At 43.4% G+C, this 26,821-nt stretch overlaps 1 protein-coding gene across 2 annotated transcripts in view; it reads left to right on the plus strand.

Moving 5' to 3' along the window:
• Positions 1 to 26,821, plus strand: part of KIAA0930 (KIAA0930 ortholog) — an 88,958-nt gene that overhangs the window by 40,152 nt on the left and 21,985 nt on the right. For both annotated transcript variants that reach the window (XM_030481039.1, XM_030481038.1), the window contains exon 2: positions 3,139 to 3,287. In XM_030481039.1, the coding sequence (XP_030336899.1) occupies positions 3,139 to 3,287 (149 nt within the window). The remainder of the gene's footprint in view (positions 1 to 3,138; positions 3,288 to 26,821) is intronic.

The raw sequence follows: 26,821 nt of genomic DNA on the forward strand, positions 1-26,821 counted from the left end.
CTTGGTTTTCTGTTTAGGTTAATGTTGAATACATTGGATTAGTTTGTCCTGCATTCCCTAGCAAGGGTAAAAGCACACAGTACCTTACCATGGTACCTTACCCCATTCTGCTGTTCTCCTGAATGTAGTAATACTGTGTTGTAACCACCCATAAATAGTTCAGAAGAGCACATGAACTTCTGTGCTTTATTGCGTAAAACTTCTCTGATGGTGTAAGCAGCTCATGTGACAGCTTCTCAGATCTTTGCAGGTACTGCCAGAATCTAAAAGGGGTTTAACGCTTGTTTGTTATGCTGGATTTAGATAACTTGATGATTTTCCCTTGCTTTATAAGGGAAAAATATTTCCCCCCAATACAAAAACATTCTTACATAAATTTAGGAGTGGCTTGGCTAGGGTTTTGTTTACTCATTTAGGAAGCAAAACTGAAGGAGTGTACTTCTGAACACTAAAACTTTTTCAGAGATGATTCTTAGAGAATATAGATTATTTTTTCCTTTTTCCTTCGATTTTCCTAGAATTCCAGATGAACTCAGGGCAGTCCTCTTTTCCTCTTTCTTCCTCCCTCCTCATTTAATGAAGGCTGGGAATTCAGGTACTCAAACCCCATGAGATTTAATAAGTTTCTTTGAAACCATTTATGAATCATGATGAATGCATGCCCTGTTTTCTACTCTTGGCTAAATATAGAGGTGGGACTGGGTCATAGCGTCCTCGGCTGTCACTGGTACCCCATGAAACTTCTTAACCAAGCTGAGCTCTATCCTTACAGCTGTAGGGATTTTTGCCTTCACTATTCCAACTGAGGGGGCTGCTCCTCAACTTCACGGCTTGAATGCTTAGGAATGGACTTCAATTTCCAACCTGCAGATGTGCTAGAGCCTTTCGTCCTTGCGTCAGCAGTATAGTCTTAAATCTTCATAGTTGTTTTTCGCTTCTCGGTGTTTATCTGTGAATATACTGACCGATGATAAAACTGTTTTTTCTCAGCCTGGGTTTGGGAGTCTGAACACATTTAAATCTACTCTTATGTGGTAGGCTCTCAGATATAGCTGTTTGCCGTACAAACCTGTTCACGATGCCCAAGGGAGGGGTTCAGATAGTGCAAGTGCCCACCATCCCGTATCTGATCTCTCCAGTGCTTGATTCCCTTTCTCTGCTGGAAAAACTGCATAGTACACAACTGCATTGCAGATTTCATTCACGATTGCACATGTTTTATTCCACCTTAAGTAATTGAAATTACTTCACTGCAGCCGTGCAAATAAAGCAATTTCAGCATGGCCTGGAATTAACCTACATAGGAGCTAACTGCCTTGGCCTTTTTGTGTTCTCTCTCAGCCTTTTCATTTTGTTTTTAAATATAATCAACTGTATACGTGTTTTCAAATACCATCCAACTTGATGTTGATTAACGTATTCTGTGCACGGTCCATCAGTGGAATTTCATTTTGCTTTCAATATTACTTTTGACTTTAGTTGGAGAGACCCAAGATTTTGATTTCAATCACCCATTTGTCTGCTAAAAAATTTGAAAGTCTAATTTCCTGCCCACCACAGTAATTAAAGATGGGAAGAAAGATTTGTCTGGCAAATATTGCACACACAGTGAAGTGGAAAATGTGCTGAGTTACACTTGTGGATTAAAAGATTGATTGATTGCTTTATGAAGCCCTGAAGTTAGCCACCAGTGTCTAAGAAAAATCATGTTCACTTTTAACAGTATGTGTCAGCTTTCTTGGCAATTGACTGGAAAAATCTTCTAAAGCTTAATCCAGATATTGCTGTAAATAAATGTCACTTCTGTCTCACGCAAGATTCTTTTCTCTGCAGAATTATCTCACACGTGCGGTGTAGTGCTGGGAGGGAAACGCGCCAACCTGAATGGTAGCTGAGAGCTGGAGAACAATGTGTGTACCAATCTGGCAGCCAATATATAGCTTTTAGGGAGATAAGCCACTGTAAAGGATAGATGTTCTGGAGGACAGGTTGTCAGCTGCACGTGTGTATGTACACACACACATCCACTGGTCTCGCTTTCTTGTACATAACACTACCACTTATCATCCATTTCAGGGTTTCGCTGTTCCTCAGAAATACTGGTGGTACTTCTAGCCTTTGTCCCTTCACAGGTTTTTAGGACAGCTAAACTCTGCTAATAGCCGCAGTTATCTCTTGGTAGGGCTTTGGGGAGAGGATGCAATTATTGCATTAAGGAGCCTCCAGTAGGACTGAGGAGCAGTGGAGAAATTCAGCTCCTTCCTCACCAGGCACAGTAGTGGCTTCTCTTCTTGCCTGTATAAATTTTGTTCTTTAACAGTGTACAAGCATTACGACACAGAAGAGATGCAGCACTTTGTGCTCTTTTATTACAGTGAAGTGCTTTGAAGAACTTCACAAAGTGTGATGTCACCTCCTTTTCCTGGCGAGAGGCCAACTACCAAGCTATTGCTGATGCTCATGTAATCTGTCTCCTTGAACAAGACTTTGTTGCATCTTCCTCTCCCATTTTTCCCCTTCTCCCACTGCTTTTTCTTGTTTAATTGGGATTTAGGACTTCAGAACTCCTCAGTTCCTTGAGGAAGAGCTGGGGTTTGTTCTTTGTCAGAGAGAGGGTAAATTACAGTCTCACCTGCATGGGTTTGTTCTTGTTCTTGTGTATCGGTGTAAGTAAGGTCGTTTCTGAAGTATTGGCTATGGTCCCTGAGGGCAGATAATAGACCTCTTGGCAGCTGATGGCTTCACGTCATTAACTGGAGTACATGTTGGCACTACCTGTCTTTGAAATTACCCGAGTGCTTTTTTGGTGTGTTCTTGCTCAGTGTGCTGGTCCTGTCCTCTGTGGCACAGGCATAGCCACAGATTTGTGGTCCCTGATTGTGTGTGTTGTGCATAGGGGCAGATTGGTTGCCAGAAGGTGGTTTTGGTTGAGAACAGCCAAAGACAGGCTGTGGGTTCATGCAGAATGGCAGCTGTGCTGTACACTGTAGAGAAACTTTGAGCTGTGCAAGAGTGTTTCTGCTACATTTGGCCTTGGCTACACCATGTATAGCAAAGACTTTGTGTGTCATGTTGAGCAGAATCAAATGTGACATGCTAATTCCGCAACTCATTTCTCCTTTCTTTTATGCTTTTTAGGGTGTTTCAAAGATGACCGTATTGTGTTCTGGACTTGGATGTTTTCAACATATTTTATGGAGAAATGGGCCCCCCGGCAAGATGATATGCTCTTCTATGTCCGTCGAAAACTGTCCTATGTCACTGGGGATAGTACAGAGGGGAAAAAGGTGAGTAATGACATATTTTAACCTGGGAAATCTAAGTTAACATGGGATTTGGTGTTTTGGAGTACCTGACATATCTGAAGAACTACAAACCAAGGATAAGGAATCTCCAGCTCTGCCCAACACAAGAAGTTATGCAAAATTGGCTCATAGAGAAGTACCGTGGTTAATGCTGTGAAGTATATGCAGTGTGTGCATATACTTCATAGTGGTACATGCATATACTTCACAGTGCATATATTGCACTGTGAAGTATGTGTGAAAACATACACTGCACTGTGAAGTATCAGCAGTATAAATAAGCTTCACCATCACAGGCTTGAGGAGATCAGAGAGTTTGCATGCTTTTTTGGGAAGCTTTTGTATTGGTCAGCCTGCATTTATGGGGAAAGGGAGGGCATCCATGCTGATTTTTGGTTTGCTCTTCAATTACAATATTTTACAAATTGAAAGTCCCTTCCTGTGAGATGAGAGTATCAGGAATGAACACCGATTGGGTACTCAGTAGCAGAATGCGTGCAGCCTCCTGGAGGTGGGATACATTAGTAGCAAACAGTAAAGAAACAAATATATTCTCATAATCTATATTTAAGACAGTATGCACTCCTATAGAAGTACTGTTTCTTGAAAACACATGATCAGGTAGCCTAGTGCTGCTGCACAGTTATGTTCCCCTTAGAGATCTGAGAAACTTTTCAGCATTTCATTGCAGGTTTCTTAACCTGCAATTCTTAAGTGGGGAAAACAGAAGTGAGAAATGATGGTTTTATTGGGAATTAAGGAGATGGCTGCAGAGGATCAAAAGCAAGAAGATAAATGGAGTTAAAAAAGACTGTGATTAACTTCTTGACACATGTAAATAATTTACACTGTTGTAGAATCACAGGTATTTGCTCATGGTGTATGTGAGTGTTTTTAACCAGGTATACCAGTGTTCTCTGGGCTTAAATGTGGTGACATTGTTGTCAGCTCGCTTGAGAAGATGATCCCAGAAGATTTTCCGATGTTTTTGTTGGAGATACATAAATGTGCAGAATTATCTTCTCTTTCCCCAACACCCCTTCAAGTTCCATCGTGACAGCCGCTAAGGAGAGGATGGCACAATACCGTTCTTTCTCTGTTAGATTAGTGCTTTAGTAGTCTTCGGCCAGCACACTTGGACCTTTAAGACTTTTGGAGGGATTTTTCATCCTAACTGTTGCTTAAATGACTAAATGCATTCCTGTTTCACATCAAACAATATTGTGGCTTTGTTCAGCCTAATAAAAGCATAGGTTGTTTAACCTCTTGTCCTTCCCAACACGGAAGGTGAACCTCAGAGGAAGCCTGGTCGCTTAAATTGATTCACAGAACCTGATCAATCTCTGTTTACCTTATTAATCAGTTTAAAGCATTTGAACCTCTCATGGAGAGGAGACAGTGAAATAAACCCTTGTTATTTGTTCTCAGAGCTTTATTTAAACCTCCTAAAAGCATCATAAATAGTTTTAATTTGTGAGGTGGTTTTGTGAGCGGTAGTTATTACAAAATCAGCATTAGGGAATCACTTGCCATAACAACTAAGATGGGGGGGGGTGTGCCTTATAGCGCACACAGTGTTTTGTAACTCCTCCCTGACCGTGCAATGTTGCTCAGCCTCTGAGAAATGGACCTTTCCTGTGGCTTTGAAGTACTTCAGCTGCTTTGTGAAACTTCATAGTTTGGTGATTCTGTGCAGCTGTCCTCCTGTTTGATTTTTAGCTCACTGCTTTGCAGTTCCAACTCCTCTTGTATCTAAGTTTTGAGCCTATAGCTAATTTTTGTCCTGTGCAGCAAGACACCAAACAACTACTCCTACTTTTTGAATTACGACTAGACAGGTTTTTATTTTACTTTATAGTTTTGGACATTCTTTCTTGAATGTTGGCTCCCGCCGTTGCCCAGGCTGTGCCAAACAGTCTGGTGATTATTTCTGCATGGGCCATGCAGAAGCTGAATATTAGGTAACCGTGGAAGTAGGTCTCTTTGTAGCTTGGATATATGCAAAGCAAGTTCATTGTAGTTCTTCTGTAGATGATATATATGTGCTTTGCATTTGCCTGGCAATTGTCAGTTGGCTGAAGTCTGGCAGAGATGCATGAGGTCTCGCAGAGATGCATGAGGTGAATCGTTGTCATATGACATCTTAGAGCATTAGTTTGAGCACAGTGATCTGTGGGACTGGTCACAACAACAAAACCAGATTGAGTGGGGAGGGGCTGTTTATCTGAATGCTGACAATGGTGATGTTTGTGTTCTGAGATGAAGAGCTCATGTGGCGTGTTTGCATCATTTACATGCCATGGTGTAATGATTCATGTCAGCGAGAGGCAAGTGCCGATTTATCAAACACTTTTCAGGTTTTGATGGCTGTCCTGTGTGATTAAAAGTCGTGCCTGCTTGTGTTTTTTCTGCGCTTACTAAGCTGAAGAGTGTCAGCAATAACATTTCATTTTAAGTTGAAGTGTAATAGAGGAAAGGCAGCAAAAACCTGGTAGGCTTAGGATTAGAGGTTCTGTTCAATTTTAAGGCTGAATGACAAGGACTTTGGATGCAGCTTAGTCACAACTGCCTAAAGTAATAAATCTCACAATTTGGTGTATCAGTAGGTGATGATGGTAACCTTCTCTATCATCATAAATGTTATTTTAAAGGGCCTTTTAAGTGATCTACTTCATGCACCCACTGGTCTTTCCATTTGCTTCTCTTTTCCACCCCACCAATTTCTAAAAGGCGCATGTATGGGTGAAACAGCAATTAAGCTTTTAATAAGGTCTGTGCCAGGGCAGAACTGCCATCTTGAATTCTGGGCTGTATCCGTTACACAGACTCTTGGATCCCAGAGGAGTGCATTCAACTCACTGTTTCTTTGGCATGTCACAATAACACTCTTGCAGGGTTGGTTGGTTTTTGTTTTTTTTTATTTGCCAAATTTTGATGATACTACTTCTCTCAGTGTCTTTAAGCAAAATCACAGGCCCCATGTGTCAGGTTCTATGCAGGGCTCTGTGGAGTGTAGCCCTTCTTAAGGGATTTAGTAGGCTTTTTTTAAGGTGGAATCCCTTGGACTTGTTCCTCTGTATGCACTGTTAAGTCAAGACTCAAAAAACCTCTTTGCTGCTGCCTCACACACCAGCTGGTGGGACCTACTGGAAAATGTAAGCCCTGATCCTCACTTACAAAGGGTCCTGTACAGTGCCAAAACCTACAGCTTTAAAAGGTTAAAGTGGTGGACTTGGGATTCTGATTTTAAAATGGTGTTAGATCAAGATCTAATGTCTCTGGCTCTTTCCAGTGCAAAAGGTGTTTATAAAGAATTATGCTTTGTTAGAGCTGCAAGCTTTGGATCTTTCTGTAGGGAAGCTTTACTTTCTTATGGGACTATGGAAGATGCTAGTATGGTGTTAACAGAGACAACTGCCAAGTAGGGAAACTAAGGTAAAACCTTAGTGACAGGCCAGCAGAGCGAGGTTGTATTAACCCCTTCAGCCTTGCATCATGCTTTGTCACCTGAAGGGTGATGTGTTTATAGGTCAAAGCAATAAAAAAAGATAAATTTAAGACACAGTTGGTATATATTCTGAGCTTGCCTGGATTTTGGAGTAGGTCCTGTTTTCTTCAGCATGGAGTAGTGTTGCTGCCAAATGCATGGGGTAGTCATTCAGGCTGTTAAGTCTTCAAAAAGCTTAAGCTACTGATGTTGTGGCTGCAGCTTCAGAAACAGAACTGAATAGGAGCCATCATTTACATGTTTATGTGCATCTGGACCTGTGACACAACAAATATTGGCTGTGGTGGGAGACCAGTTAGTTTCCAAAGCTAAATGACTTCAGGCACATGACTCCCACTGAGAATCACAGGATTTTCATAGCTGAATCTCTAATTCACTGTCACCGTCTGTCTGTCTGGAAGATTTGAAAGCCTGAACTCAGCATCCAGCAGAAATGGAAGTTTATAAAATCTTACATTGCTGTTTCTGTTGTACCTTTCAGAGCAGTGCTAATTTCTGTTTGTTTGTTTAACCACTGTAAACAAACAGGATGTCTCCAGAACTGTTTGGTATCCTTCATGGCAGTTCCACATCGCCATCTGAATGCAGTGGAGAAATAAATGGCCAAAAAATTAATCGTTTTGCCAAATGAATTCTCTCTTTGTACATAGAGAGTATGTGGGAACAAACAGTGATTGCAACATGTGCAAGTCGGTATAGAAAGACAGCTGTTCTGCCTCAACTCTTCTGTTGTGCTAAGTTCGTGGAGGTGTTGTAGTAAGTGGGAACAGTGGCTTCTGCAGGAGAGGGACAGCATAGAATCATAGAATCAACTGAGTTGGAAAAGATGTTTAAGATCATCAAGTCCAACTATTACCCCAGGATTGCCAAGGCCACCACTAACCCATGTCACTGAGGGCCTCATCTACGTGGTTTTTGAACATTTCAAGAAACGGTGATTCCACAACTTCCCTAGGCAGCCTGTTCCAATGCCTGAGCACCCTCTAAGTGAATAAATGTTTCCTAATATCCAGTCTAAACCTTTCCTGGCACAACTTAAGGCCGTTACCTCTTGTCCTATCACTAGTTACTTGAGAGAAGAGACCAACCCCCACTTGGCTCGATCCTCCTTTCAGGTAGTTGTAGAGATCAGTAAGATGTCCCCCCTTGAGCCTTCTCTTATCCATCAATGTTGTTCTCATTTGAAGCATGAAAAAGGAACACTGGCATTATCAGATTGATATTGTGATTTTCTGTAAGGAGCTCAACATCTTAAATGCAGATTTGGCTTTCCTTTTACAATTACCCTCAGAAATTCCTTTGCCTTCTCATGCTATTTTACTTATGTTTGGTTGTTTAAGTACATGAGCATAAAGGAGCTGCTACTTGACAGCCTCTGCTCACAGTGCGTTTTTTGCAAGACCATCTTCATTTCCTATGTGTGCTGTGTCAGACTGCCTGGCAAAAGTGAAGAGAAAAATACTGCTCCAGGTGTGACAAGAACATCTCTTGCCCAAACAGAAATGTGTTTGTCTGTCTGTGACCTGGAATATGCTTGTGACATACCTGGCAGGCTAATGGGCATTCAGGGTGGAGATGATTTCATATTCTGTCCTATTTCCAAAGTAAATCTGTGTCTGAGGCAGAGTGAGCATGCAGCTGAATTATGCTCACAGAGTCACAGTCGGTAGGCTCCTGACTCAGGAAGAGGTGTAGGCTGCAGGGGTATTTTTAATGAAGTGCTTTTTATTGCTTCCAGTTTCTGAAGAACGCTTCTTAAGCAGTCAAATAGAGTGACAAGAAAGCCAGGATCAGAAGTGAATTTAATATGAATTGCAGTGAAACATGGCAGCCCAGAGTCATGTGGCTGAGAAGGTGTTCTGTTGTCTGCAGCAGAGAGAAACTTCATTGGGAAGAAGCCCAGACCCAGTTTCCCCATCTGATAGAATTGTAATGAATAATTCAGTATCGCAAATGCAGCATATCTGAGTCACTGATGCTTGAGGGACAGAAGAGCACTGCAAGGCTGGGTTTTGCACCCTGGAAAAGGTAAAAGTGTCAGCTTGGAGCTCCCTAAAGCCTCATCAGGCTACTAGGTCAGCACAGCACTTTGTGTGTTTGATCTGTGGGTTACAGTCAGTGTCAGCTTGCTTATTAGAGGTATGAAAATGTCTGGTTTCAGTGTCGAAATTAATATGCAGTTGAATTGAAGCTCTGGAATATCGCAATCAAGTCTCTAATAACCCTAGTAATTAGAATTTAAATATCTAGTCTATCCACCAGTTGTTCCTCCCCACGTTTTCTGGTCAGTAACCCAGTTTACGCATTTCCACATTCAACAGAGATGGTTTGAAATATAATGATTTATTAACATTTTGTAATCTTATTTCTCCCATGTCCTTGTCTGCTGCCCTTGTTACTGATGTAGCGTGTCTTCCCTTATTTTGCTGACTGTATTCTGCAGGAGGCACACTATGTGTTGCTTCAGGCACTTGCGCTTTTCTAAGGAGAACTTCAGAAAGGTTGGGATATAATAATACAGGAATAAGGTAACAGTGAGCAACCTGTAACACCTGAAAACATTGGCTACTCTGTGATCTGGCACCATGTTTGGTAATGTTTAAGTGTTCACATGTGTATCTGCACTTTCAATTTTTGAAAACTGATTTAGAATCACAGGGCTGGAAGGGACCTTAAAGCTCATCTAGTTCCAACCCCTCTGCCATGGGCAGGGACACCTTCCACTAGACCATGTTGCACAAGCCTCTGGCTAACCTGGCCTTGAACACTGCCAGGAATGGAGCAGCCACAGCTTTTCTGAACAACCTGTGCCAGTGTCTCACCACCCTCGTAGTGAAGAATTTTTTCCTAATATCTAATCTAAATCTCCCCTCTGTCATCTTAAAGCCATTCCCCCTTGTCCTGTCACTGTATGCCCTTGTAAAAAGTCCCTCTCCAGATTTCCTGTTGTAGGCCTTTTAGCTGCTGGAAGACCTGGATATAAGGTCTCCCTTGAGCCTTCTCCAGTTTAGCAGATTCATGGAGCATTTGAATTGGGGAATCAAAGCTGATGCAATTCATGGAGCACAAAGTGTCAGGTGGCAGCTAGGATTACATTGTCAATATCTCAAATACAGTGATTTATTGCTTTGCTGCTACTGATCAGCATTTTTTAACTCTCAGCCTTGTCTTGCTTAGCCACAGTTAAAATGGCTTTCTCGGTGCCAGAGCTGTGCTGCAGGAAAACTCTTTCCACACCCTGTGTGTCTTATGATTTGCATGTTATTGCTTTCCCCTCGTTTGTTTGAGCATCATCAACCATTCAGACTGTTCCTGTAATTTGAACAACTTACACTTATTTTTAATTTTTTTATACCTCTTCTGCAATTGCTAGAGTTGCAAAGACAGAATTACACTTTTTGTGTTCTTTTCACCTAAGTAGTATCAATTATGGATGGTTGAAGTTAGCCTTTAACTCTGTGGGTCCCAATAGCTTTTCTCAGTCTTATAATTTACTTGTTGTTCTTACTGCTTCAGGTTTTGCTTCTTCATGTACAATATGCAGATACTAGAAACAGATGTGTAAGCTTGTTAAATCTTTGTTTTCAAAGATTTTATTACTTTCTGATCCAGAAGGAATGAATTGTGCTCATTGAAAAGAAGAAAACAGAATACGTTTGGTAGGAATTCCTGTTGATTACTTTTGTAAGAGCTATGATTAATTTTAATGTGATTAATATTGATATATAAACTTATATAATAATGAAGAAAGTGAAAATTCAGTGAGAAAATACTGAAGGCAGTGCAGGCTCGAAGTGGTTTGGTGTGTGCCCTCAAATGAGTGGGGCTACAAAATGCAGAGGTTGTGAGGAGGGTGTTTTCTGTCTTGAAGGAGGAAGCTGCTGTTTCTAGCTGCCAACTGATGCTGTAGGTTGCCCTGCTTGCCTTTTACTCCTATCTCATTAGAGATAAATGGGGTCTGACTTTTTCAAGGTCACTGTTTAGTTCAGACTTAGTCATAGACCAGTGTCTGTTCTTCCCCCAGAATCACAGATGGGTGGAAGGAGAGGCTGCCAATGGATTGAAGTTGGGGGATGTTTGCAGAGATACCTCATCTTTTCTGAAAGGGGTTGGGATGATGAGCAGTGTAATTAACCTTGAATTTCAGTGGCTAGACATCACAAATCAGAGCACTTCTCGCCCTGAGGTAAACTGAAATGTTGACTTTAGGGCAGTCTTATGTCGTTAAGCTGTCATCTGCAACCAGATCATAAATGACAGGAGAAAGATTAGGTTATAAGGAATTACAGCAGCACTGAAATGCATGTGAGTAGTGGGAATAGCTTTGTAGAACTGAATATCAAGAGGAAAAGAAATGGGAGGGAACAAAGGCTATGTGTGAGTTGACTTTGTGGTATTCAAGCTCAGACTACAACTGCGCTTGTTCAGCGAACAGGTGATGAGTCAACTGGTCTGTGGGTACAGTTACCTCTGTTTCCCCAGCCTGAGCCTTGCATTGTTACTGTGCATCAGTGGAAGGTAGAAGAGGGTTGTATAATGAAGTGGTGCAAGACTGGAATTTTAGCGCTCAGAGCTTTGTTCAAAGAACAAAGTCCTGCTTTGCTCTCCTTCACAGGTGTATGAGACTTGCTTCCTAAAAGCTCTTGGTTAGCACAAGGAAAAGTTCCCAAGCCATCTAGTTCATAATCATCTTATTTCCTGAAGGTTTTAAGTTCTGTTTGATTCATAGAAGGGAGAACAGCCTAGTCAGCTTACTCTTTAAAATGCCAAATTAACTATGAAAAGAAAGCATACTTCTCTAGCCCTTTGCCTGATGAAAGCTAAACTTAAGTGATTTGGAACCATGCTGAAATTTATATATGGTGAAATCACTGCCTGTTCTAACCTCTTCAACTAATATCAATCCTCAGGAATAAAAAAAATAGTGCAAATCATGCTAGTGATCCTCCTTGTGATGGCTCTTTCCCAAACGTGTATGTCCAGTTTCATAATTGTAAGTGGAGTTTTTAACTGACAACAGAATACAAATTAAATTTTTATAATGCAGTATTTTACTGCCCTTTGTATTTTTGTACCAAACAGAAATAGTTCATTCAATCACGTTTTATTTTTAGCTTCCTCAGCACTCATTACCTGATTTATAATCACTACTGTTGCTTTATATATTTATTACATAAAGACTAATAAACCTTACAAGGTCTGTGGCTTTTAGTGACAGGACTGCAAATAGATCTATAAATCCATTAAATTACTTTGGTCCCAAAGAAAAGGTCCTGTGTGATGAATGTTCATATTAATGAATGTGTAATTATTCTTCTTTGGAATCTGATCATAGTTACAGTGGTTTGCCTGGTTTTTAAACATTTCAATCTAGACTATTGTAGATACACCAATATCAAATTTACCTTGAGGTATGTTTGTAGAAGTTACAAATACTTGGAAAATCTTGAGGTGAAATCCTAGCTCCTCTGAAGTTGCTGAGAATTTTGCCGTTTGCTTCTGAGGGCAAGAATGTCTTTCCCATTAAATATAGAAGGTAAAATAAACTGCAGAATAATATAGCGAGGCATATGGGTATGTCTGATCTCTCGTAAAAATCCCCTTTGACTAATCTTGCTTCTCTTCTCGTCTGCTGTGACTCCGTTCCTGCAGTATTCCCTGGGCCCTTCCAAAGTGCATTCTTCATTCATATGAGGTGATTGCTGCTGTTGTGAATTCCTAAACACATGCAAGAGATGTGAGAAAGAGGAGAGTAAGGGAGAAGACATTTTGCACAAGTTCAGCTGCTTGTTTAAACTGACATGGCTTCTTCAGGACAGGAAATATTGCAGCTATTCTTGCAATCTAATCTCGATAATTTTGACTTGAATGGGTCTCACTCCCATTTACAGATAAGTGTGACAAAACAGGGTGAATTGTTTGTTTACATTTCAGTTTAAAAAGCATGTTTGCTGGTAGCCACCTGTGAACCCCCTGCTGAGTAGTATGGGCTGGAGTAGAAGCAGTGTCTGTTGCAGTAACACCTTTCATGTGTCATCAGCCATCCTGCAACTTGGGTGATGAAAGAGGATAATCTACTGCCATTCTCCAAAGCTCTTATTCCAGCTGCAAACACCTTCCTGTGCCCTTGCCAATGAATACACATAGCATTTGCAGTAAATCTTCCGAGTGTTGAAGCTAAATGTCAACATGGTGTTGGCAGAGGTAGGTCATGAATACTGCCTCTGGGCTGCAGAGTTTCTTGCTTGAAGTTCATGAATGAGTAGCAGAAGTTCCAGTCACCCAGCATTTCTCTTGCCAACAAATGGAAGAGGGAGTCCAAAGCTATGAATAGATTTTCCTGGGTAATTGCATCCCAAAAAAGATGAGCAATGCTGTTGGGCACGCAGCTTGTCCCATGTGGACCTTTGAAGGAACCTCTGCAAGGCACTGGAGTCTGACCGAGGTATCTTCTTGCTGTTCTGATTCATCCAGAGACACTAGAAATTACAGTTGGCTTTTTACATCATTTACTGCTCTTTCTGTTGGTTGGCTTTTGATTATACAAAGTGGTTGTGGGGAGAGAATTCAAAGTAATTAATATTGAAGCCGATTTTTAGAAAATGGTTGGTTTTGTCTGCAGCTGAACTTTGCCTTTTTCACAAAGCAGTTTACAGTTGCTTTATTGCAGTGGGCTTTGTTTCAGCTTTATAGCTCAGGGGGGTGTGAAGTTACCATAGCTACTGGGCATTATGCTGCCTTTATGTGGGCTCCAGAGTACGTTCCAGGAGGATCAGGTGCAACTTCTGAATAATTAATAGTGTCCAGGAAAAGGGAATTGGGATTTTGTTTTGCAGGGCTTTCTTCTCGTCGTCCTCTACAGTTACTGCCAGTGAAAATTACAGTAGCCGTATTCCTAGGAAAGCCCTGTATGGCATCTGAAAGAATATTTTTATTTTAGTACATTCTTGCATTGTTAAATGTAGTTGTCTGCTTTTAAATATTCTCTTGGATGTAAATATTCTAGGGAAGGCTTATAATGCAATCTGTTGTCAATGTCATTGTCTCTTCTGCAGCTTCTCTACGTTGACAGAGCTGGGGATGCACCCTTCCCATAGGGCTTGTCTGCACGCTCCAGAAAATACCAGGCTACTTTGATTTTCTTCCCATTTAATAGAGACAGGTCTGTCGATGCCGAGCGGATGAGTGAGCAGATGGATTTTCATGGGTGACTTGGTCGAATCCGTTCATGTTGTCTTATCGGATGTACATTCTACAATGATGTTTGGCAGGCTGTTACAGAACACAAAAACACTGCTTCATATACAGATCTGTGTTATTGCAACTTCTCTCAGCTTGTTAAATACATGTGAGGCACAAGTCTTTGGAGATAAGTGACTATGGTGATTTATTGTTCTGAGAAAATGCACTATCTCTGTGCCAAAGAGTCCTACATTTTAGTTTGTAGGCAAGGAAGCAAGGAGTAACCCCTTTCTCAGTGGTCTGGAGGTGGGAAGTTTTTGCCCAAAGCAGCAAATGGTGCTGTAATGGCAGCTCCACACTGTAAGGAAAGTTTGGGCATGTTCTGGCAGGGTTTTGGAAGTCAGTCTCTGTGCTTGCTCCAATGATCTAGAGGAGGTGCTGAAGCTGGAGACATGACAAAGACTTCAGCATTTGTCACACCACAGATCTGTATTGTCACTGGCTTTCAGGAAGTAGTTTTATTTTCCATTTTTATTTTTTTTTTTTTTTTTTTTTTTTTTAATGTATTCCCCCCAAGAGCAAAATGAACAGGAATCATTGCACACAAACCCTCTTCTGGCACTGGGTAGTTTGACTTGGACTGAATCTACCTTCTGATATCTGGTAATCTCAGACCTGACACCTGCTGGTAAAAGTACCATAAATGTTCAGACCAGGGTAGAGTGCTCTGCATTAAATCAGGGGCATGAAGCTTAATTGATTTATTTATATTTTTTTTAGAGGCAGAAATCAATATAACTCTTCCTCTTCCCAGCACCAGTGTATTAAATTAGCTTTAAATATTTGTGAGACTGAGTCAAAATTCAGGCTTGCTACATCTTTAAATAATACTCTGAAAGTTCTAAGGGGGTGTGCATGTATTATTTTCTTTCAGTTGACATGGTTAGGGGCAAGCCTTCTGGGATTTTAAGTGTTTCAGAGCTACAGTGAAAGTAAAGCATAGAAACTAAATGCCCTTTATCATTTGCATTCTAATAGAGGTCTATCAGAGGACCCGGATTTTTCTCTTAATGTGTTTTTAAGAAGCTCTTCTAAGCATTCCAGTAGCTTATTACAACTTGATTGCTGCTTCCAAAGTGCATTTGTATCAATGACATTCTTGGTGACATTAGTCATGGAGATGATGCGGAAGTCCACAAGTATATTGGCTTTTGAGAATCCATCGAAGGTACTATATTTTCAAGTTACTGGAGACCTGAGTTTTGGGAGTGAGAATCGATGTCTTTGGTTGGGGAAAAACAGGTTCGTTTTTGTGGTGGAAGGAGCCAAAGAAGATTGCTTATGTTCCAAGGTTTGTTCTTGCTGTCTGACTATTGGTTCTGATAAAAATCTGCTGTGGTCACAAGTTCTCTCCCCTCACATCCATAAACTGTTATGCTATAATAGCATTACTGGTGCTATATGAAATGTTTCAAATTACTTGTAATCTGTTCGTGTTCTGTATAGAAAATAGGTTTCAATGTTCTGCCCAGCTTGGGAATGTAAGTAGAACTTACATTAACATTGCAGTTAAATATAATTTAATTATTTTCTTTTGCCCTGACGTTGCTTGATGGCCAGTGTCTAGCACTCGGCACCACTTCCGTGTTGTACTTCAAATGTTTTCTGTGATTTTTCCTTTAAGACATTTTTGACTCCCTTAAGAGAAAAATTTTATCATGATTGTTTATACTGGTAAAAGTATAATCTTTCACAGTCCAAGTGTGTAACTAAATGCCTTGTGCTGTGTGAAGCATGGTATGTTATCAATTATGTATGAATCTGATATGGAAACAGCCGAGTATCACACCTGCAAAAGGGGGGCTCTTCTGGCATCCTGAATCCTGGAGAATCAACACTTCTGCTTGGAGAGGGTCTGGATGGGGTATGTGTATGTCTGTGACTGCCTGCAGACTGTGAAACAAATCCTTACTTCCAACTTCATGCTGTGGGAGTGGTACTGTTCTGTATGAAGCTGCTTAAATGGAACAGGAAAGCCTAACTGCTCAAGTTGCTGCCTTGTGCTAGGCTTGTGCTGTTGCAGCTACAGAGGTACCAGTATCAAAGCTGTCTGGTTTCCTATGGCTGTGGGTTTACTTGCTGGGATGAGGGAACAGGATGCCACACAGAAATCCCAGCTATGTGATTAGATACTTAAATAAGTGCCTGTGGAGGTACAAAACATCAGGTGTTCAAGACTAAAGTGTCTAGAAAATGGAGACATGCTATGCTGCTGCTAATACCAGTTTGCTTTGTTAACATCTGTCTGAGTTACACCATTTACTTAAAAGTTCCTCAGTGCTGAAAAGAGATTGTTAAAGTGGGAGGAAGTAAAATGAGTAGTTGGCAGATAATGCACAAGAAAGAGCAGAACAAGCTAGAAGTGTGTTTGGGAGTGGAGCTGAAACATGGGAAAGGAGGACATTAGCCCCTTTGGTCAGTGCTTTTGTAGAAGATGGACCAGTTTGTGAAAGAAACTTTTTTTTCCCTGAGTTTTCCTGATCTTTTGAACCAAACCTGTCAATGTAAAATCTTAAAAATAAAATTTCAGACTCCCTATTGAGCTGGCTCTGGAGACAGTAGGAGTATTTCCTCACTGAACTTCTGTTGTGGAAAAAGTCTGAATTTTATTCACTATATCTTCTTCTTTTCATGTTCAACCTCCCCCCCCCCCCCCCTTTTTTTTTGAGTGACTGCCCTCTGAAAAAGCACTGAAGAGTGGTGCTGCGGCTAGATCGACCTGTAATCCCATTAGATTTCTATTTAACAGAAAACCAGAATCTGCTTTTTTTTGGATGGCTTCTGAACGCCAACACACTACTGCCTCTTGCAAACCCTGTTCTTATTACCTCATGTTTTCTGTGCTGCCCAGCTGATAACTTGGATTGATTTTGATTGTAGATTTCTTTTCAGGAGTCTTTCAAAGGCTTATGTGCAAAGCAGTGCAAACAAGGGGATTTTCAGTTCACACGGTTTCGTCAAACAGCTCTAATGCCTTGGGAACTATATGGAATTATTGCTGTTATCAGTGATGGGTGCAGGGAAGGTACTAAATATCCCAGTAATCGTATTATTAATATCGATTTAAAAGACTGATTGTGTTCTGGAAGTTTTGGGGAGCAAATAGGCATGGTGGAAAAAGTATCCAGTTTATCACAAAGATTTTGAGCCCAGACTGGAGTATTAGGTAGGTTTTTCTGGGTTTTATGATAAAAGTGTTCCAGCTGTCTGTGTAACTTAACACATCCATTATGCTGGCTTCCAGTGCAAAGTCTTGTATGGCTTGAGTTCTTTTGTAAAGATAACCAGTCCATAATGTATACATCTTCAAAAGACACATTTCTGTGAATAAAAATACATATACATCATTGTTAATAGACACTTTTCTCCCATGCACTTAGGATGGGGTTTTTTTGTGCAGATGATAACTCCTGACAACAGTTTTGGTAATAATGTGTGTTGCAGGTAGGAGTAGCTGCAGCTGGAAGTACCTGTGAGGCTCTCCAGGACCTCTCATTGTCACTCCAGAGTAGGCATAAGTATTGTGGCACAGAAGCCCATGAAGTCCCAGGCATGGACCGTACTAATATGCAAGAGCTGTGCAAGAAGGTAGCCAGAACATATGCCAAGCAGGGAAAAAAAATGGGCTGAGGAAAGACAGGATGACAGTGTGTCGTGGTTTGAGCCCAGCCGGTAACTCAGAACCACACAGCCGCTCGCTCACTCCCCCCCCCCCCTTCTTCCTCCCCCCGCTCCCGGAGGGATGGGGAGGAGAATGGGAAGAATGTAACTCCCACGGGTTGAGATAAGAGCAGTCCCGCAACTAAGGTATAACACAAAACCACTACTGCTACCACCAATGATAATAACGATTAGTGAAATAACAAGGGGAGAGGATACAATTGCTCACCACCCGCCGACCGATACCCAGCCCGACCCGAGCAGTGATCTGGGCCTTCCGGGTAACTCCCCCCGGTTTATATACTGGGCATGACGTGCTGTGGTATGGAATACCCCTTTGGCTAGTTTGGGTCAGGTGTCCTGTCTCTGCTTCCTCCCAGCTTCCCCTCCTCCCTGGCAAAGCATGAGACTGAGAAAGTCCTTGGTTGGAATAAACACTACTTAGCAACAACTAAAAACATCGGTGTTATCAGCGTTGTTCCCAGGCTGAAAGTTAAAAAACACAGCACTGCACCAGCTACTAAGCAGGAGAAAAATGACTGCTATAGCTGAACCCAGGACAGTATCCACCCCTTATTCCATACCATTCACGTCATGCTCAGATCCCACATCTCTCAGCACACCATCACCCCTGTCCCATATATACACATATATATACACCCACACCCACACACAGAGAAAGATATCGTTCCCTAGTCCATGGACCAATCCCTGTAAAATTGCTGAACTCATCCAGTCCATGATGTCAGGCTCCATCTCTTGTAATAGTCTTTCAGGGCAGGAGGGACGGTACATAGTGTTGGGTTGTTGCCTGCTGATGATACCGCTAAACTCATCTGGTCACTGCTGAGCTCGTCTGGTTTTCCTCAAAATTCATTCTTTGTTGAGGTGATGATCGGAGGGAAGTCAGGGTCAATGGCTGGTGACCTGAAGATATCTAGCTGGTGGGCTATAAAAGTGTTATAGAGCAGGCAACAGCGTACAATTGAGTTCATTGGCTGTTTTCCCCCAAAATCAAATCCCCTTGAGGTACACATCGGACTTCCCCATCTTCCCGCATTACCCACCAAGTATATCCAGGTCCCTGAGCAAAAGCAACCCCACGAGTGGGTTTGCCTTTACCTGAAGCAGGAATAACCCAGACTGTCTTCCCCAACAAATTCTTTATGTGCACCACAGGAACTTTATCCCCCTCTACAGTACGTAAAAGTTCTGATTGGGCTGGGCCAGCCCTATTGGCAGATCCCCTACTGTTGACCAACCAGGTGGCTTTTGGTAAATGTGTATCCCAGTGTTTGAAAGTCCCACCACCCATTGCTCTCAGTGTAGTTTTTAACAGCCCATTGTACCGTTCGATTTTCCCAGAGGCTGGTGCATGGTAGGGGATGTGGTATACCCACTCAATGCCATGCTCTTTGGCCCAAGTGTCTATGAGGTTGTTCTGAAAATGAGTCCCATTGTCTGACTCAATTCTCTCTGGGGTGCCGTGTCGCCACAAGACTTGTTTCTCAAGGCCCAGGATAGTGTTCCGGGCAGTGGCATGGGACACAGCGTATGTTTCCAGCCAGCCGGTGGTTGCTTCCACCATGGTAAGCACATAGCGCTTGCCCTGGCGGGTTGGTGGGAGTGTGATATAGTCAATCTGCCAGGCCTCCCCATATTTGTACTTCAGCCATCATCCTCCATACCAGAGAGGCTTTAACCGCTTGGCTTGCTTAATTGCAGCACATGTTTCACATTCGTGAATAACCTGGGCAATAGTGTCCATCGTTAAGTCCACCCCTCGATCACGAGCCCATCTATATGTTGCATCTCTGCCTTGATGGCCTGAGGTGTCATGGGCCCACCGGGCTAAAAATAATTCACCCTTATGTTGCCAATCCAAGTCCATCTGAGCCACTTTAATCTTAGCAGCTTTATCCACTTGCTGGTTATTCTGGTGTTCCTCAGTGGCCCGACTCTTGGGTACATGAGCATCTACGTGGCGTACCTTCACCACCAGGTTCTGCACCCGAGCAGCGATATCTTGCCACAATGCAGCAGCCCAGATGGGTTTACTTCTGCGTTGCCAGTTGCTCTGCTTCCATTGCTGCAACCACCCCCACAGGGCATTTGCCACCATCCATGAGTCAGTATAGAGATAAAGTACCGGCCATTTTTTCTCGTTCAGCAATGTCCAAGGCCAGCTGGATGGCTTTCACCTCTGCAAATTGACTCGATTCACCCTCTCCCTCAGCAGTTTCTGCAACTTGTCGCAGGGGACTCCACACAGCTGCCTTCCATCTCCGATGCTTTCCCACAATACGGCAGGACCCATCAGTAAACAAGGCATATTGCTCTTCACTCTCTGACAGTTCATTATATGGTGGGGCCTCTTCAGCACGCGTCACCTCCTCTTCTGGTGACATCCCAAAATCTTTGCCCTCTGGCCGGTCCATGATGACTTCTAGAATTCCTGGACGACTGGGATTTCCTATTCGAGCTCGTTGTGTAATTAGTGCGGCCCACTTACTCCATGTAGCATCCGTTGCATGATGTGTAGAGGAGACCCTGCCTTTGAACATCCAGCCCAGCACAGGCAACCGGGGTGCCAGGAGGAGCTGCGCTTCAGTTCCAATCACTTCTGAGGCAGCTCGAACCCCTTCATAGGCTGCCAGTATCTCTTTTTCAGTGGGAGTGTAGCTGGCCTCGGATCCTTTATATCCCCGACTCCAAAAGCCAAGGGGTCGACCTCGAGTCTCCCCTGGAGCTTTCTGCCAGAGGCTCCAGGTAGGACCATTCTCCCCAGCTGCGGTATAGAGCACATTTTTCACATCTGGCCCGGCCCGGACTGGTCCAAGGGCTACTGCATGAACTATTTCTCGTTTAATTTGTTCAAAGGCTTGTTGTTGCTCAGGGCCCCATTTGAAATCATTCTTCTTCCGGGTCACGTGGTAGAGAGGGCTTACAATCAGACTGTAATTTGGGATGTGCATTCTCCAGAACCCCACAACACCTAAGAAAGCTTGTGTTTCTTTCTTGTTAGTTGGTGGAGACATTGCTGTTATCTTGTTGATCACGTCTGTGGGGATCTGGCGGCGTCCATCTTGCCATTTTATTCCCAAAAATTGAATCTCCTGTGCAGGTCCCTTGACCTTATTCCGTTTTATGGCAAAACCGGCCTTCAGCAGGATTTGGATTATTTTCCTCCCTTTCTCAAAAACTTCTTCCGCTGTATCACCCCACACGATGATGTCATCAATGTATTGCAGGTGTTCTGGAGCTTGCCCCTGTTCCAGTGCAGTCTGGATCAATCCATGGCAGATGGTAGGGCTGTGTTTCCACCCCTGGGGCAGTCGGTTCCAAGTGTACGGGACGCCCCTCCAAGTGAAAGCAAACTGTGGCCTGCATTCTGCTGCCAAAGGGATTGAGAAAAATGCATTGGCAATGTCAATTGTGGCATACCACTTGGCTGCCTTTGACTCCAGTTCATACTGAAGTTCTAACATGTCCGGTACGGCAGCACTCAATGGTGGTGTGACTTCGTTCAGGCCACGATAGTCTACTGTTAATCTCCACTCTCCATTAGACTTTTGCACTGGCCATATGGGGCTATTAAAGGGTGAGCGGGTCCTGCTGATCACTCCTTGGCTCTCCAGTCTGCGGATCAGCTTATGGATGGGAATCAAGGAGTCTCGGTTGGTGCGATATTGCCGCCGGTGCACTGTTGTGGTCGCAATTGGCACTTGTTGTTCTTCGACCTTCAGCAACCCCACAACAGAAGGATCCTCTGAGAGACCGGGTAAGGTGGACAGCTGCTTAATTTCCTCTGTCTCCAAGGCAGCGATACCAAAAGCCCATCTATACCCTTTTGGGTCTTTGAAATACCCTCTCCTGAGATAGTCTATGCCAAGGATGCATGGAGCCCCTGGACCAGTTACAATGGGGTGCTTTTGCCACTTCCTCCCAGTCAGGCTGATTTCAGCTTCCAGCATAGTTAACGCTTGGGATCCTCCTGTCACTCCAGAAATAGAAATGGGTTTCACCCCTTGATAGCTTGATGGCATCAGAGTACACTGTGCACCGGTATCTACTAGAGCCTTATACTTCTGTGGGACTGATGTGCCAGGCCATCTGATCCACACAGTCCAGTAAACCCGATTATCCCTCTCCTCCACCTGGCTGGAGGCAGGGCCCCTCTAATAGTGATCACAAAATTCTCCACTTCTGTCTTGTAGAAAGGGATTAGTATTCCTTATCACAGGAGCTGGAGTAAAATCAGCTCTTTCGCTCCATCTGGGAAACTGCTCGCCAGAGACTGGAGCAGCAGCTTTCCTGGGAGGATCATCCTTGACCATTGTTCTCCTCTTCAGTTCACGCACCCGTTGCTCCAGAGCTGAAGTAGGTTTTCCATCCCACTTTCTCATGTCTTCTCCATGATCCCGCAGGTAAAACCATAGGGTGGCCCGTGGCGTGTACCTCGTATATTTTCTTTCTCGAGCAGTAGGGCGCCTTCTGTTAATAGCTGAGACATGGGTTGGTACGCGTGGAGAGCTGGATAGATCGGATAAATCATCTCTCAATTGTTTGAACTCCTGGGACAGTTTTTCCACAGCTGAAATGATGGAAGGGGTGAGATTGTCTTCGAACTCTCGGAGTTGACGAATCAGGCAATCCACTGTTGGTGATACTCCGTCATTCCAGGTCATTGATGCCAATGTGTGGGCATATGATGATGGCGCACTCCGTGTAAGTTTCCGCCACATGGGTCGTGTACATTCGACTTCATCTGGGTCTACGGATGTGTTCCTGGAATCCGGCCTACGATAGATCATCTCTATAATGGCTGATTCCCTCAGGGACTGGATGCCTTTCTCTATCGTGGTCCAGTTGGCTGAGCGATTCGTAATATCGTCTTTGTAGGGAAACCTTTCCTTCACAGCTGCCAGGAGCCGCCTCCAAAGACTGAGGGCTCGCTTCTCTCTTGCAATCGCTTTGTCAATTCCTCCTTCCTTAGCAAGTGATTCCAGCTGCTTGGCTTCCCTACCTTCTAGTTCATGACCGTCGGCCCCATTGTCCCAGCACCGGAGCAACCAGGTGACAATGTGCTCCCCTGGAAGACGGGTGAAATCTTTTAGCATATTCCGTAGTTCGGTTGAGGTCCGGGGTCGAGAAGTGACCTCTTCTTCTTCTTCCTCTTCCTCTGACCCACGTAGTAGTAACTCTTGTTCAGGTGCTGTTGCATATAGTAATGGCACTGGGTCTTCATCTTTCTTCGCTTCGCGGGTTGCTCTTTGTGCCTTTCGTCTGCTTTTGCTTACAGGGGCAACAGACATTGTCACAAACTGGACATTTGGTTTAGCTGCAGTGTTTGTCACTGTGGTTGGAGTGGCTGCAGTGTCTGCCACTAGGATTGGAGTGGTTGCAATGTCTATTGCTGGGGTTGGTGCAGCTGTTGTGCTTGGGAGTTGAGTAACACCAACAGCTGCATTATCTGTTGCTGTCGGGGTTTGAGTAGCTACTGTGCTTGTCACTGGGGTTGGTGTAGCTGCAGTGCTTGGAGTAGCCATATTGTCTGTTGCTGTCGGGGTTTGAATAGCTACTGTGCATGTCACTGGGGTTGGTGTAGCTGTGGTGCTTGGAGTAGCTATATTGTCTGTTGCTGTCGGGGTTTGAGTAGCTGTTGTGCTTGTCACTGGGGTTGGTGTAACTGCTGTATTTGAAGTTGGAGTAGTTGCGTTGTCTGTTGTGGTCAGGGTTTGAGTAGCTGTTGTGCTTGTCACTGGGGTTGATGTAGCTGCTGTACTTGGAGTAGCTGTGTTGACTGTTGTGGTCAGGGTCTGAGTAGCTGCTGTGCTTGTAGTTGGCATAGCTGCGTTGTCTGTTGCTTTGCCATCAGATCCAGAGACATTTTTTTCCCTTTGAAGGTGCTGGATAGTGTTGAGCAGGGCTCTGTAGGCATAGGCCAAGCCCCAGCACGTTGCCAAAATTTGTCCCTCTCTGGTATAACCAGGACGACAGCACACCTCGTTTAAGTGTTTTACTAGTTTTTCCGGATGTTGCACTTGTTCAGTGGTGACGTTCCAAAGCACTGGAGGGGCCCACTGGCCTAGGTACTTGCCCATACTATCCCACACACCCTGCCACTCATGACTGTCCAGCCTCAGGGAAAATCTCCTGGTGGTCCTCCTATATCGTCGTCTAACCCTAGACCAGATTCGAACCTGATACTGCTGAATTTTTGACATTAAACGAAATAGGATGTTCCTACGACGGGATGGCCATGGGTAAAACACACTCCGTATGTTTGCCAACATGCTGATCCCCAGCACAATCAGCAGGCAGGTTTCAAGGGTACTCAAAGGCCATCTAAAACCTTCAGAACTCTCAATTGCTGTTGCAAATAGGCTGGTGGGGGAACGGGGGGTGAAAGAGAATGCTTCCTTCGTAAGTTTACCCCCCGAGGAGAAAAAAAAAGATATGCAATTGCTAAAGTATTTCATTATATACCTCCCAATGTATAGTGGTGATGGCCACGCTGGAAGCACAAACCAGACCAGTTTCATGATCAATGAGTCTATTGTATTACAAGTCATTACCATGAAGTACAGTGAAACAAGAACCTTAGCCCAGGCCCCCCAGCCGATAAACACTAAAACAGCAAATAGTGGCTGTAAGTAAGGTACAACATGCTGAAACTCTGAGATCAAGCGCAACACGTCTGAGAGCCAAATAATCACCATTGTGACGAGTAGTAACAATGAATGCTTATCACAAATATGATTAAACACACTCTGGTCAGATCTGTCGTTATCTCAACCTTTCGTGCCCCACGTTGGGCGCCAAAAAGAACTGTCGTGGTTTGAGCCCAGCCGGTAACTCAGAACCACACAGCCGCTCGCTCACTCCCCCCCCCCCTTCTTCCTCCCCCCGCTCCCGGAGGGATGGGGAGGAGAATGGGAAGAATGTAACTCCCACGGGTTGAGATAAGAGCAGTCCCGCAACTAAGGTATAACACAAAACCACTACTGCTACCACCAATGATAATAACGATTAGTGAAATAACAAGGGGAGAGGATACAATTGCTCACCACCCGCCGACCGATACCGAGCTCGACCCGAGCAGTGATCTGGGCCTTCCGGGTAACTCCCCCCGGTTTATATACTGGGCATGACGTGCTGTGGTATGGAATACCCCTTTGGCTAGTTTGGGTCAGGTGTCCTGTCTCTGCTTCCTCCCAGCTTCCCCTCCTCCCTGGCAAAGCATGAGACTGAGAAAGTCCTTGGTTGGAATAAACATTACTTAGCAACAACTAAAAACATCGGTGTTATCAGCGTTGTTCCCAGGCTGAAAGTTAAAAAACACAGCACTGCACCAGCTACTAAGCAGGAGAAAAATGACTGCTATAGCTGAACCCAGGACACAGTGGAGGTCCTCGCTAGCAGGAGTGGTAAAATGGAATGGGCGAAGGGGGGAACAACCTCAGGTACTGTTTGTGAGGGGACTCTGCAGGGATTGGTGACCAGGGTTATAAAATTGCAGTGGGTTCAGATTTGTGAGTGACACACACTGGTGCTGTATAAATGATGAGGGCATGACCATCAGACTGCACAGCCCCATCCTTAGGAAATGTGGAACCATTTACTAGTATAGTTCAATACTTCAGTGCCAGGAGTGTGGAAATGTGGATCCGTTTATTAGTATAGTTCAATACTTCAGTGCCAGGAGTGCACACAGGCTCTGGAAAGGACAGGCAAGGCACAGAGTGCAAGTTATTTAGCACGCAGTAGTGTTGCTGGTCAGAAAAAGTGCCATCCTCAGGGAATAGTAAGAGTATGTTCAACAGCACTGTGCCCGTACCAGAAAACTCCAGTACTGGTGAAAACTCCAGTACTGGTGAAAAAGGAGCACAGGTTCTGCAGAGGTGCCCTGCTGAGAGGCATGGAGACCTCCTAAAGAAATTTTGTCTGGCTTATCTGGCAGATTATAAACGATCAAAAAAAGAAAAGAACAAAAAACCCACCAAATCCCACCTGAGTATTAAAGAGCTTCTTAATATAGTGAAAATAGGCATGATGAGAACCAGAAGCTGGCAAAAGGAAAGCAGCTGAATTAAATGAAGTTGCACACTTTCAGCCAAGAGGATGATTAATCATTGGAACGAGATCTCAAAGTAAGGTATTTTCCCAGGCACTGTCTAGTCAAATGTGATTAACTGGGTTTTGTGAAGAAGTAGCAGGGTAAAATGCCTGTGGCATGTAGGAGGTCAGCCTAGCTGATGTAATTCTCCTTTACAGCCTCATCTCAATAGCCCTGTGAAAATTTTATAAAGGTGGCATCATGGATTTCAGCTTGCTGAAACTGTAGAAGGGTCATCACCTTGACTTGAATGCGGAAATATCCAGTTTGGCTTTTGGATTTCACTGGGAATAAATAATTAGTATTTACATAGTTCTTTCTATTAATAAACTTTCATGCTTGCAGGAAGGCACATGTAGTCTAAAGACAGATAAACAAGCATAGAGGCATAGCCAAGTGAATCAGCAGCAGACCTGGAAAAAGGACCCAGTGTCTCCTGGATCCCTGGCTGAGACAGGCTTGTTTTCTTGGGAGGACTCAGCTGTCCGAAATCCAGCATGTTCTCCAGGCCATAGAATTTCTTAACTCCAGAAGGCCAAACGTGACAACGTGAATTAAGCCTAGAACATCAAAAAACCTTTTTTGATGAAAAGTGTGAGGTATACTAAGAAATTCTTATTTGTTTATTGGTTGATATTTTGAATATATATTTAATATACATTAAAAAAAATAGGCCTACATTTACAATTGTGATTTCTATGTAAATATCAGGCAACACTTCTGTAAGGCAGGTGTTTCTCTTCATTTAGGAAGTGCTGTGCTCAGCACTGGCAACACTGACTTACCTAAACTCTCAAAATGGTTTCTGTTACTGGGACCTCATTGTGGTTTTGACAGCACTCCTGTTTGCTGATGTCTGGGCACTTAAAGGTCAGAACAACGAACCCTCCGGTCTTCTGTTTCCTATGCTGTCAATCCCAAATGCATGTACTCACTTGAAATAATTCACTTGAATATAAAAGTGAATATAAAAGGCTAGTACTTACC

This window comes from Strigops habroptila, chromosome 3 (assembly GCF_004027225.2).
Source record: "Strigops habroptila isolate Jane chromosome 3, bStrHab1.2.pri, whole genome shotgun sequence".
In the NCBI taxonomy this organism is placed as follows: domain Eukaryota; kingdom Metazoa; phylum Chordata; class Aves; order Psittaciformes; family Psittacidae; genus Strigops; species Strigops habroptila.